Source organism: Podarcis muralis, chromosome 3, assembly GCF_964188315.1.
Source record: "Podarcis muralis chromosome 3, rPodMur119.hap1.1, whole genome shotgun sequence".
Classification (NCBI taxonomy): Eukaryota; Metazoa; Chordata; class Lepidosauria; order Squamata; family Lacertidae; genus Podarcis; species Podarcis muralis.
Window position 1 is genome coordinate 40,428,870 of NC_135657.1, and position 14,655 is coordinate 40,443,524.

At 42.2% G+C, this 14,655-nt stretch overlaps 1 protein-coding gene across 1 annotated transcript in view; it reads left to right on the forward strand.

Annotated features, from left to right (window-relative positions):
* EIF2AK2 (eukaryotic translation initiation factor 2 alpha kinase 2) overlaps positions 1-14,655 on the forward strand; it is a 53,942-nt gene that overhangs the window by 8,424 nt on the left and 30,863 nt on the right. The window contains exons 3-4 of the mRNA XM_077925712.1: positions 12,287-12,376; positions 13,662-13,788. Of these exons, the coding sequence (XP_077781838.1) occupies positions 12,287-12,376; positions 13,662-13,788 (217 nt within the window). The remainder of the gene's footprint in view (positions 1-12,286; positions 12,377-13,661; positions 13,789-14,655) is intronic.

Consider the following 14,655-nt stretch of genomic DNA (forward strand, 5'->3'; position numbering starts at 1 on the left):
ACTTTTAATCACCTCAAACATTTCTGAGTTAAAAGGAGTATACTGTAGATGATTAAACATGACACGCTGGAAATGGGGGGGGGGGGGGACGGGTAGCAGAAATCTGGAAAAAAAATGCTTTTCAAATCTAAGTTACAGAAGCAAATAGAAAGTTGTAAATGATGTGCCTTTGCTGAGACAATGTTTCTGTACTTTTCACACTATACTTATTTTGCTAATATCAAATGCACCTTTTTAGAATAGCTAAAGCACATACATTTATGAATATATTTATTCAGATGTTTAGCCTGTCCCATTCTTGAATCTTAGGGCTGATTCTAACTTAGAAATCTACCTTAGTACCAAACATATTTATGAAGTCATAACTAACTTTATTGTTATTTTCCAGAATCTTCACGAAGGAGTGAAGCGAATAGCTGACTTTTATGAACTACCTCTGTCTGATGAAATGATTAAGTCTGTTGCAGAGAGCTCTACCTTCCAAGCAATGAGCAGTAAATTTGAAGAAACACACGGTATACTTGCTCCTGTCATTTTCAGGAAAGGTAATATTGCTTTTATGCCACTAGTTTACACTGAATTCTCTTTCTTCCAGTAACACAGCGCCCTCTAGGGGTGCCATTTATGGGGGGGGACAACTAAACATTACATTTTGTCAATATCTTGAAAATAGTTTTGATCCATTTCCCTCTTCCTCACTCCCATCTCACATATAGAACCAAAGTTGAAAAACACTAAGAATCCCTAAAAAGCCTCTGTAAGACCATTCTCCTATAATTCGAACAAGGAAGTCTTCTGGTCCAGAAGAGTTTGCACATGTCATATTTTCAACAGGCCAAATTAATCTGCAAAAGTAGAAGTTACTTGTGCTGTGACATCACAGTTTTCTGCATTCTCTCCTACCAATGATATCCAACTATGCAGAGTAAGAGGCATAAAAACCATGAGCCCAGGACAACTCATGTTTTATTATCTCAATAATCAAACAAGACAGTTAAAACTGTGAATTGTGGCCTAAGTGATCTGGGAGCTGGGGATTCTATTGAACTTGAAAGGTTCCAAGTAGACAAGCATAGGACTGCACAGTGGGATAGTTGCAATTCAGTGGGGCTTATGTGCAAGTAGGTTGGGATAGAAATAATGCCTAAGTGCCCTAACTGTAAACCAATTAGCCACAGTATAAATTACTTCACTGTGTAATTTAAACAACACTATTCTTTACAATACTACCACATCACGTTTCTTTAACCAGAACCATATAGACAGGGATAAGCTTCCAGTTTTGTTTGTCTTTTTCAATGGTTTCAGACAACAGAATATTTCCACAGATCATGGTAAGCTTCTCTACTCTTTCTTGTGTTTGGATTTTTCTTGATTGGTGTCAAACTCCCTCCCCCCCAAAAAAAGTTTTTTTTTACCTGCTGCAAAGATAAGAGACATCCGCAGCAGGCGAGATGGTTTGAGAGTTCTACAAGTTTACAATATACTGAAATTATAATTATGTTAAAATCTCTTATATAGCTACTAGAAGAGTAGCCAGTGCATTACAAGGAAGTAAGAATGATATTTTGCCTTAAAAACATGTCAGCCATCATGCTAAGATAATATATTTTATGATGCTTGTGTGTGTGTGCTTCTTTTAATTCTCAAAAATCCCTTAGGCTGTGTTTGTTTAATAATAATACAGTTGTACCTCAAAAGTCAATCAGAATCCATTCTGGAAGTCCGTTCGACTTCTGAAACATCCGACTTCCAAAGCGCAGCTTCTATTCAGCTGCAGGAAGATCGTGCAGCCAATCAGAAGCCGCGGAAGCCCTGTCGGACGTTTGACTTCCAAAAGAATGTTCAAAAACTGGAGTTACAGATAGGTAGCCGTGTTGGTCTGCCATAGTCAAAACAAAAAAAAATTCCTTCCAGTAGCACCTTAAAGACCAACTAAGTTAGTTCTTGGTATGAGCTTTCGTGTGCATGCACACTTCTTCAGATACACACTTCTTCAGATACATGTGTATCTGAAGAAGTGTGCATGCACACGAAAGCTCATACCAAGAACTAACTTAGTTGGTCTTTAAGGTGCTACTGGAAGGAATTTTTTTTGTCAAAAACTGGAGCACTAACCTCCGGTTTTCGATCATCCAGGAGCCAAAACATACAAGTTCTGGGGCGTTTGAGTACCGAGGTACGACTGTAATAATGATGAGGATGATAATGATGATGATATTAAAAGAAACAGATATATTTGAAAAAGAAAACCTTGCAACTGCATGCACAATGCACACATATACCCCTCAAATGTTTCTGTCACTCACTCTTCACATCCCCAAACAGCCCATTCTGATGCATGCTAGTAATGCTCTTCCTTGCTTACTCCCAGGAAAGGGTGCATAGGGTGGCAGGATGAGAAGCATGACAGTACACCCTTCTGCTTTAACATTCCAAAACCATAAATCTGATCTGTGAACATCTATATAGGAAGAAATATATACAGTGGTACCTCGGGTTAAATACTTAATTCGTTCCGGAGGTCCGTTCTTAACCTAAAACTGTTCTTAACCTGAAGCACCACTTTAGCTAATGGGGCCTTCATCTGCCGCCGCACCAATGGAGCAAGATTTCTGTTCTTATCCTGAAGCAAAGTTCTTAACCCGAGGTACTATTTCTGGGTTAGTGGAGTCTGTAACCTGAAGCGTATGTAACCCAAGGTACCACTGTAGTGAGATTCATTTTTCATTGTTTCTTTATAGGTGCTGTGGGTGACTGGAAGACTTTGTTTACTGAAGCTCAGAGCCGGGAAATGGATGCAAAATTTGAAGAGTGCTTAGCAGGAACTAAACTGGGCGCAAAGCTAAAATATGACCAATATTGTAAATTTTAAACCTTTGGATTTGGAGGTTATTATCTGAAGCCTTTTGGTTAAGAATAAAATGATGTTTAAGTGCTAGATACATCTATGCACAGAAATTTTTAAAAAATGCTCTCAGTCTTTTTTGCTTTAAAATCATGCAATCAAATCCTTAACATACTAAATGGGAAGAGTATGAAGACCTGCTATGAAATATATTTGGGGCGATTTTCCCCCATAGAAAGCGCCCTGCCCAGCCTTGAAAATATTATGTAATTTACATTTCCAGAAAATGGGACTTTTCCAAGTCAGAGGCAAATGAGAACAGAGTTTGCAAACTCTCAGAGGTAAATGAGAGCATAGCGTGCGAGTGTTTGTGATTCAGAATTGCTTCATCTTCTGCTATATACCTTGTGCAACTTCTGTTCACACAGAAGCAAAACTGCCTTTTAAAAGGGGTTGTGACAAGACTGAGGCAGCCAACAAGATGGCCCAGAAAAAGTCAAGACTTATGGAAAAATTAGAGAATCTTTTAGCTACGATTCAAGTGGAGGAGAATGAGGAGCTTCTGTTTACTTATAGTCTTTTTTGCTTTAAAATCATGTAATCAAATTCTTAACATACTAAATGGGAAGAGCATGAAGATCTGCTACGAAATAATTCTGAGGCGGTGATCTCTTCTTTAATGGCTATGTCCTACTTCAGAAGATATGCTGTACTTGTTTTACCTTCTCAATCATATTGTGGAGCCAACCCCCCTCCCCGTCCCGTTTTGGAATATGCAGTCTATGCCAATAACACTGACTCACCTTGCAGCAATGTTGCAAAGATGACGGAGGTACTCTCTGCAACATGCTTTATAAGCACCTATAATACTTAACATTTACTAATTTCAACAAAACATCTGTCCTCAAAGACAGCAAACCTAGTCCCACACCTCACAACTGTCTACATGCACACCATACATTTAAAGCACATGGCTCCCTCAAAGAATCCTGGAAACTATGGTTTACACCTCACCACACTACATTTCCCAGCATCCTTAACAAACTGCAATTCCCAGGATTCTTTGGGGGGAAGTCATGTGCTTTAAATGTATGAGCTGGATGTAGAATCGCAGGTGCATTTAATTCTCACAGCAACTGGCAAAGGCGTAACTCCTGATAGAAGCTTACCAGGCAGTGCATGAGGGTCCTGAATGTTTGAATGGTCTTCACAGTAAATGTAGAAAGCTACCATGGCAAAGTATGGCAGGTGTGGGGAATCGTTGACCCTCCAGATGTTGCTCCCACCATCCCTAGCCATTGGCTGTGCTTGCAGCAACATCTGAAAAGACAAACATTCCCCACACCTGAAGTAATGGCAGATTAAGCCACCTAACGCCATAGGTATGCTCAGTGGCGCCGCAACGGGGGCGGGGGGCGGGACGCCCCGGGTGCCATGTCTGGAGGGGGTGTCAAGTAGGAACCCCGCGGGGGCTTGCGGGGGCGCTAGCAGCCATCGCGCAGCCACAGCCGCATGTGGAAGATCCTCTGTTCATGGCTGCAGCCGCAAGCAGAGGATCCCGGTGCTGACGGCAAAGCGCTATGTACAGCACATGTGCAGTGTTGCACGCATGTGCTGTACGTAACATGTGCTGTACGTAGCGGTTTGCTGCCCCGGGTGTCACGACGCCTTCGTTCGCCCCTGGGCATGCCACTGAGATGGAAGACAGCTAGGATCCCTAACCTCAGTACTCAAGCCAGTTTCGGCAAAACATCCATTCATTCATTTCTATGCCGCTTCATAATTCTAAGAAGAAGAAATCTCCAAGAGGTTTACAGCCCACATCAAACCATCAAAGAAAGCAATGCAAAATAAAACACTGCAGAGGAAAGTCAAGTTATAAAGCGTGCATTCAAAGCAATATAATTAAATGAAGACATTACCATAACCGTTGCAAAATATCACTTTATGAAAGGGAGTCAGATAAAATTGGATGACCAATGATTCAGTCAGGTATGGGCCTCCCCCCCGCCCTGTGCCTCTGAACCAGAACCCCTTTTGAAGCCCTGTGTGATGACTTCTGCCTGCAAAGCAAGGCTTTCCCCTCTCTCCTTCCCCCGCGCACCCCCATGCCCTTTCCAAAATTTGTTGCTGGGGGAGAACCAGGTGAAGGAGAAGAGGGATTGTTCTGTCTGGCAAACTGAAATGCTTGTGCTGATGGAACAATCTAAAGAGTGTGACATTGAATTCTATTGTGTGTAGACTCTTCAGATATAAAGGCATGAGAAGAGTTACAGTTATATGCAGGCCAGTCTGACATATTAGCTAGCATAAGCAGAATGTCTCACCAGATAACGTGTGTTTTTAATTGTGTTTTTAATATTCTATTGCGAGCCGCCCAGGGTGTCTGGGGAAACCCAGCCAGATGGGCAGGGTATAAATCATCATCATCATCATCATCATCATCATCAAATAAGTTTTTACTATTTTCTTCATATGATCCTTTCTCCAACAATCCTTATTATCACAATATAAACCCTTTGACTCTGCCGAGTCTTGACTTCCCAGCTGCTGGTATATACATCACATATTTATTGTGTATATTATTATCATAACTTGTTCTTCTTATTATTATTACACTGGGCAACAATTTTGTACTTTTTGAATGTTGTCTAGATTTCTACAACTGATTTAGGGTGTTTTTGCACTGCTGAATCAGGAAATGGCATCCGTTTCTCTCCATCAGGTCAGGTTTTTGTGCTATGTTGATTTGAAAAAAATCAGATCTTGTGACAAAATCGATTACATTTTTGAGGTATTATCAGCTGATTTTTGTCAACACATATCATCCTAAATATGTTTTTAAGAGAAAAAAATGTTTTTCCAACAACATATATTGATTACCTGATAGAAACATCGATTACTGTAAACTGAATGGTGGGCATTGATAAAGGTAAGTACACGTAAATTGCATGTTGCTTCACCATTTTTCAAACTTCAGGGCTTCAACTTCCGTTTCTAGGAACTCCTGGAATGCTCAGCGGCAGGGAGGTCTCTCTTCAGAGTCCAACAGTAGTCAGTCATCATGACTGCGTCCCAGCGACCCTGATACCTGGTGTCCATCTCTTTCATGTCCTGATGGAATCTCTCCCCCTGCGTGTCACTCATTGAACCCAGGTTCTCATATGTGAAAATAGGTAGTGCATCTTGACGCTCATGTTGCAGCCCAGGTTTCTGAAAGCAGCCAGCATGTTGTTGACAAGTTCTGCGTAGTTTCTGGCCTTATTGTTGCCAAGAAAGTTCTTCACTACCAGAACAAATGCCTTCCACGCTTCCAGTTCCACTTCGTTCATTGAGTTTCCGAACTCTGGATCTCTGATGAGCTGACAGATCTGAGGACCGTCAAAGATGCCAGCTTTCAACTTCTCCATGGTCAATCCTGGAAAAGCCTGGCATAAGTAAGTGAAGCAGTCACCATCCTTGTCCAGAGCCTTGGTGAACTACTTGATTAAGCCGAGCTTGATGTGCAGCGGTGGGAAGAGTATTCTGTCTCTGTCCACCAGAGGGTCATTGATGACGTTCCTTTTTCTGCAAGGCACCAATTCCTCCTGCACAGGCCAGTCCTTCTTCATGTAATGCTGAGCACGGTCCCTACTTTCCCCCATGCACAGAAAACATAGGTACTTGGTGAAGCCAGACTGTTGTCCCAACAAAAAGTTCACCATCTTCAGGTCAACACAAATAAACCACTTATGCTGATCATAACCAATTTTCTCCAGCACATACTTCACCGCTTCATAGTTCTCCTTCAGTGTAGTCGAGTGAGCCAGGGGTATAGAGGCAAACTGGTTGCCGTTGTGTAGCAGAACACATTTCAGTGATCGCTTGCTGCTGTCAATGAACAGTCTCCAATCTTTGGGTTGGTACTGTGGTACTCCAAGCTTGAGCAGAAGCTGCACAATACAGTGGTGCCTCACAAGACGAAATTAATCCGTTCTGCAAGTCTCTTCATCTTGCGGTTTTTTCGTCTTGCGAAGCACGGCTATTAGCGGCTTAGCGGCTATTAGCGGCTTAGCGGCTATTAACGGCTTAGCGGCTTAGCGGCTATTAACGGCTTAGCAGCTTAGCGGCTTTAAGAAAAAGGAAACAAACTCGCAAGAACTCGCAAGACGTTTTGTCTTGTGAAGCAAGCCCATAGGGAAATTCATCTTGTGGAACGACTCAAAAAACGGAAAACCCTTTCGTCTAGCGAGTTTTTCGTCTTGCGAGGCATTCGTCTTGCGGGGCACCACTGTATCTGCACAGTACACCAAGTCCTTCTCTTCCGAGAAAAAACAGAGGTACTCTTGATGCCTGTTGCGGAAGAAGCTGATGCAAGCACTGTCAGAGAGGAGGTTTTTTCCCTTCAATCTGGATGCCAACAGTTCGGCAGAGTCCTTTGACAAGCTGAGGTCGCGAACTAGATCATTCAACTCTTTTTGGGAAAATGGATGTGGAGCATCATCTTCAAGAACCACTTCTTCTTCTTCATGTCCTTCAACACTGGAGGCATCTTCGTCACTAATGTCAGGAAGTTCTCCAAAGATAGGCACTGGAATTTCATCACAATGAGCTACAGGACGATGTGCTGATTGAAGATCAGGATACTTGAGGCTGCTCGGGTTCTTTCTGTTGATCCCAGTCACATCAACAGCACAGAAGTAGCAGTCAGTGACATGGTTTGTCGGCTCCCTCCAAACCATGGGAATTCCAAAGTTCAGACTCCTCTTGCCATTGGTCCACCCACATAGAGTCTCAGTGCATTCCTTGCACACCATGTGTGGTGCCCAAGCTTTATGCTGGGCACCAAGTTTAATACCAAAATAACTTTATGCTTTGCCGCACCAATTTATGGAAGATTTCAAGGTTTTATGACTTCAAACTGATTCCTTTTCGACATAATCAGCCAGAACTATCGGACCTGAATACTTCTTGTCATTAAAATAATCATTTCCAATCAAAACAATTATTCGACATGGCATTTTACCCTCACCAACTTCTTCTAAAATGCTCCACACAAGCGTACATGTGAACAAAAACTTTAAAAAATGACATGTGGCCATAGCTCAAAAACTTGACCTGATTGAGCAAAACCAATGTGATTTTTGGATTCAGCGCATCAGATTCGTCCTAAATCAACTGAAAAAATGCAGACAACAAATATTATTATTACTGTGTTATGAAGAATATGTGTGAAGAGGAAATCAGCTGGGTTGTCTGAGAAACGCCTCTGCCAGGTTAAAAATATAATAATGGTGAGTAGAAAATGGCTACGGGATAATTTTGCTCTATGACATGGCCTTTAGGTATAAGTATTCATTAACTAGTTTTCAGCTTTTGCTTGGAAGACAAAAAGATAACTTCAATGGCTATGCGGGGGGGGGGGGGCAGCAACATCATATTTTGGTGTTCTCAGCATGTTGCCAATGAGATACAACCAATTTGATTTGCAAACCAGAATGTATTAATTCAAGAATATGGGACAAACATTCAGACCCAACCTTTCAGAAATCAAGTCCTTACAAGGTGTCTTAGAGATAAGAAAGATACATGAATAAAATCACAACATTAAAATATAGCAATCGACTTCCCACTGGGACTTTAATCATCAACTGCCCTGTTGGGAATGGGTTAAAGTTTAGCTGGAATAGGCCACCTAACACCCCCTTTCACAACTCCTTTGTCCCAAAAGGGGTCTTCATAAAACCTTTTAAAGATTAACCTGATGAATGAAAATGCAGAACATGGCCATTCTCAGAGGAGGTTTGGTTTCCTTGAGAAATCTTAGTGACCTGCTATTTGGTAATCCTGTTATATTAAAGCTTTTTGATATGCTAAGAACTTCAGCTGTAAAGCAAACATGTTTTTTTTAAGCGACTGGATGCTGCTACGGCCTCGCCAGTTTGATATATGATTACCTTCAGACTTCTCCTTTTGCAAATAATATTTAACACCGCAGACTTGTTACCACCATAAAAGGTAAAGGTAAAGGTACCCCTGCCCGTACAGGCCAGTCTTGACAGACTCTAGGGTTGTGCGCCCATCTCACTCAAGAGGCCGGGGGCCAGCGCTGTCCAGAGACACTTCCGGGTCACGTGGCCAGCGTGACATCGCTGCTATGGTGAGCCAGAGCCGCACCCGGAAACGTCGTTTACCTTCCCGCTAGTAAGCGGTCCCTATTTATCTACTTGCACCCGGAGGTGCTTTCGAACTGCTAGGTTGGCAGGCGCTGGGACCGAGCAATGGGAGCGCACCCCGCCGCGGGGATTCGAACCGCCGACCTTTCGATCAGCAAGCTCTAGGCGCTGAGGCTTTTACCCACAGCACCACCCGCGTCCCTGTTACCATCATAAAAGTTTGTAAATGGACATGGCAACCCATAAGTACCAGTAGGTCATACTTAGTGTATATGTCTTACTCTCAGGCACTCCTTTACCTGGGAGTAAGTCACATTGAGCACAATTGGGATTACTTCTGGGAGTCATATACAGTGGTACCTTGGGTTAAGTACTTAATTCGTTCCGGAGGTCCGTTCTTAACCTGAAACTGTTCTTAACCTGAAGCACCTGAAGCCTCCCGCTGCTGCTGTGCCACCGGAGCACAATTTCTGTTCTCATCCTGAAGCAAAGTTCTTAACCTGAAGCACTATTTCTGGGTTAGAGGAGTCTGTAACCTGAAGCGTATGTAACCTGAAGCGTATGTAACCCGAGGTACCACTGTATATGTAGGGAGCACGGTTAATGTTTTTAATTGCACCCACAGAAAATTGCACCCACAGAAGAACTTGCATAAGCACAAATGCAAATTTCTCTCCCTCCTCTCCTTGAATGCCCCTCAAATCTGGGCCTTTTTAGTTCCATCATCTTTGAATGCGGGTAAGTGGCTGCAGGATTGGCAAACACATTTTTACAAATAAGAATTTAAGTTCTCTGACTTTTCCAAGTTTATGTGCCTAGGATTGAGCCATGAAAGAACGCATTTTGCTTTGTGTTTTTCACCAGGTTTAATGCACTTTCAAATTCTTGAGAAAATGAAAAACGTCCAGACTTTTAAGACCTATAAAGTTTGTGTCACAGAGTTCCCAAAGAATCCTAAAAGAAGAATACCCTTTTGGTTTCAGTCTGCTTTTCTTCCCCTACAGGGCCTCTGGTGTTGCAATGACAAGTGATTTTTCCTCTGAGAAAGCGCCCTGCCCAGCCCCTCAAATAGTGTGTAATTTACATATCCAGAAAATGGGGCTGTTCCAAGTCAGAGGCAAATGAGAACAGAGTTTGCAAACTCTCAGAGGTCAATGAGAGCATAGCGTGCGAGTGTTTGTGATTCAGAATTGCTTCCTCTTCTGCTATATACTTTTATTGCACAACTTCTGGTCACGCAGAAGCAAATCTGCCTTTTAAAAGGGGTTGTGACAAGACTGAGACAGCCAACAAGATGGCCCAGAAAAAGGCAATAGAGAATCTTTTAGCTATGCTTCAAGTGGAGGAGAATGAGGAGCTGCTGTTTACTTACAGAGGAGTGCTGTATCCAAAACTTTGTAGTCCTGGGACTTTTGAAGCATTGGAAACCATGGAAGCTAGGAAGGACGATAGGCTGATTGTTGCTTATCCAAAATGTGGTGAGTATCCAGCTTTTAATTGAATTAAAGGGGAATGGATTTGGTTACCAATTGCTATCTGACCACATACGATTTGTATGTTTATTTCCCCCATGTAATCTGGATTTACAGTTTCCATGTTTCGTTGTGCTTTTTATAAATGGTAAATGAGGATTTTGACTCCACAATGAATAACCTGTTGTGTGGAAGTGCCTTCTATTAAAGTTTGAACAAGGAAACCAGTGTTTATTTGATACCCAAAATGAACTGAAATGGGTCCCAGGTGAATACATTTTGGGGTGCCTGGATTCCCTCTTTCCTCAGTGGCTGAGCACCCCACAACAGCCATGAGCAGCGACTCAAGGCCCTCTTTTATGTGGAGAGGAGATGTGTGCCACATAAGTCCTTGGCTCCATCCCATTCTCCATGTGGCTCAGTGAGGCTTCTGAAATGGAAAAGATAGTCTCTTCCAAAGCAAGGCAGCATGTTACCAACAGCAGGTGGGGAGGAGGCTGTGGCAAGGCTGGGCTGGGGCCAAGTGGGGAGGAAGCTCTCTCACATAAGAAGAGGAAATAAAAGACTGCAGTCTCCAGGGCCAGCCAAGGGGCTTGCATGGTGGCAACAGCCATTTAATCTGGATTTATCATTTCCATGTTTTGTTGTGCTTATCAGAAATGGTAAATGGGGATTTTGGATGCCGTTGAAAACCTACATGCATAAGTACCTGCATCCACAATGAATAAGCTGTCATGGGGAAGTACCTTCTGTTGCAGTTAGAGCAAACAAACCTGTGTTGTTCCTTTTTTAATCAGGGGGAGTCACTTTTGAAGGGGCAACTGGAGTATTGGTGAGGGTTTTCTTTGTTGGCCCTTTGTTGGAGAAGCAGCTCTTAACTTTCTCAAATACCTGTGCCCCCTTTTCAGCTTCTTTTACTTCCTTTTATCTGCTGGTATTGTCTTTCTGTCTCCCTCTCACATTCTTTTGTACTTTGTTCACTTTCTTCCACCTTGTGCCACCTTCTCTGCCATTTTAATTCACTCCTCTGTGACTCTAGTTCCCGCCTAATGTCAACCTTCCGGAAAACAAACAGGATTCATGGAAAAGGTTCCTCACCCTTGGAATCTAATGTAAATGACAAGTGCTCTTTCTTGCCCCTTTGTTGGATGAAACATGAAGAAGCTCCTCGGATTCTCCCACAATGAAGCTTTCATTCCAAAAGAATTGTTTCCCTTCACTTTCAAAGTCTTGACCCTTTACAGTTTGTTTACAGCTTGCATGATGGTGACAGCTTTGTCGTGACTTACCTGGTGTCACCTTGTGACCCACCTGCAGGTCCCAACCCACTGGTTGAAAACCTAGGATTTAAGCCGACTGCCATATATGAATATGACTGCATTTGGTTGTGCAGCTTATGCTCTTGTGATTCATATATGTCTCATTTGCTTTTATGTTGCAGGTACTAACTGGGTGCTCCAAATGGTAAATGACATGGTAGCCGCAATCCCAAGTTACAAGGACTTACCACCACTGGAAAACCTACAAATGCTTGAATTTGGACTGCCCACAAAAGTTCAGGTAGGGTAAAGGGGGGAGGGAGAGAAGTGAATACCTAGAATCAAAGAATTGTACAACTTGAAGAGACCCAAATGGTCATGTATTCCAAACCCCTTTGTTTAGTTTGTTATTCTTCTTCTGTCAATATGTAACTCAAAGTTGTTGTTGTTTTTCAATTATAAAGCTCAATAAAAAGAAGAGGAAAAACAACCCCTCTAGATCCTGAAACAACAACAGGGTAACATGTAACATTCCTCTAATTCTTATTCTAGGACATGGACAAGCAGCCTTCTCCACGTATTTTTGCTACACATTCTCATTATGATAATATTCCCAAATCTTTTTTTGAGAATAAGGTGAAGGTAAGTGACTAGCTTCACTACTATTATGATTGCCTAATACTCTAACAGCATTTAATCACAATAGTGAGTACTTAATATAGGTATCTTAATTTGACAGATCTTGTCATATTGTCAAAGCAAATTCTACATCAGTTGGCCTAAATCCAGGCTAACAGAGCATTCCAACCCTCCCTCGGACTGGGCTGAAGATTTTGTGTGAGGACTGAGCAGAGTTGTTCCACTGCGCGGCTCTCCTGGCTGGTTTGGATTGCTCTCTCCTGCTTTGGCTTAGTTACTCATGACTAAACCCATTGATTTCAATGGGACCTGGGTACAACTAAAATCTGGACCCACTGCATTCTTTGCATAGCTGGAGGCAAAGGTGCTGCTTTATCTGTAATCTCTGTGTGAGGTAAGGGACCTTTGAAACTGTTCTGTTTACATGCGGGTCTGATGAGCCAAGCTACAGAATTATGAAGACAATCTCCTTTTCCCCATCTTCTTCCTCCGAATTAGATACTCAGTTTTACTTGGGGGAATTTCCCAAGAGGGAACTATGAAGCAAAAGCCATCCCCCAAGTCTCTCCAAGGCAAAATGTTATTGGAAGCGTTATCTACTTTTGCTAAACTTCCTGCCTTTTGTTGTGGCAGTCTGTTATATCCCCACAACCAGTTTAAGCGAGATGGGCAAGAACAGACAACATTTTAAGACACCAGCTTTTTCAACATTTCCATTTCAGTTTGCACTGATATGTTACTTTCAGTACACTATGTCCGCAACCTATGGTCTGGGGATCGCACCTAATGCCAAAATTGCATATACTCAAAACACATTGGGTTCAATGGTAGTTGGGACTGCCCAAGTCATTTCCCCCAGAACCCTGCACCCCCTTTTAATTTTTTTAAAAAAATATTTTCCCACTTGCGTAAAGCTAAATGAGCTCAAGCTTACAACTTGTCTGCATTTAACTTGCGCAATAACAGCTTTACTTGTATGGCGGCACACAAGGCAGAGAGCTCTAAAGCACTTTTCCTGTCACAGAAAGAGATTTAAAGCTCTTAGCTTTTCTTATTGCGCTCTGGGAAGGTCTCGCATATGGGCTATGAGAGGCTCCTGGGAGAAATTGTGGGAGCCACGTAGAGCCTGTGTGAGAGGGTCCCTTCCAGAGCAAGGCATGGAGCTTAAAAGCTCTGCCTTAGGTAGGGGCCAATGGCCTGCTTGATGTGTCAGCTCCAGAAGGTTAGAGATGTTTGCACAGGGGAGGTTCCAACAAAATCTAATATCTCTTTTTTTCTTTTAAAATAGATGTTGGTAGTATTTCGAAACCCCAAAGATGCCGCTGTATCCTATTACCATTTTTACAACAAAAACCCTGTTCTTCCAAATTTCAGCTCTTGGGATGATTTTTTTCAAAAGTTCATGAGCGGCGAAGGTAGGTTAGAAGTTCTCACTTTCTGTATTTCTGAAACTTCCCACAAAGTATTTGTGTAGAACTTCTGTTCAGATGAAAGGCAAGTAACTTCAGATCACTTCAGATCTTGATTGCAGGGAAAAGCCCACAGTCGATATTTCTTTTACTCAGACTTGCATCATCAGTAGCTGTCCTTCAGATAGTGGTAGATAGCCAGACTCATCACTGGTGGGTGATATGAATTTAGGCATCTTTTCAACACCTGATTTGTGTACTGATTTTACGTGTCACAAAAATGGCTGGTTTTTATCAGTGTTGGGTTAAACAGAATAAACGAAGTGTTGTATTCTCATTGTAGGATATATGCAGCTTTTGCCAGCAACTGATATTATTTTGTATACCCCGCCCCACACCCGGGATTTGAAATATGCTGTTTGCATTTCATTTCAGTTTGTTGGCAGTCCTACTTTGACCATGCTCTTGCTTGGGACAAACATATGGATGACGAAAATGTCATGATCATCACATTTGAAGAGCTGAAAGAAGTGAGCATTCTTTGAAATTGAGATAATGATTTTGTGGTGCATTCATTTTTCTTAGATGGCCAAATCAAGCTGTAAGTGGAAATTAAGACAGGTGTATTGATGGTTGTTGAATTGGTAAAGGGAGAGGTGTTGTTTTGCTTTTCTGTTTCTGCTCCCTTACCCCCCCCATTGCCTTTGGTTTTCTTTTCCTTAATAAACCTGTAGTTAATAATTATTAGAAATGCATTCATTTTTGACTGAGGTTTGGAAGTTTTTTCTCATGCTGCGAAGTACTTTCTTCTGTGTTTCTTCCAGTTTGGCTTTGCTTCTGCCACAACTATTTTTGTTAAGAGCATGAGCAGTG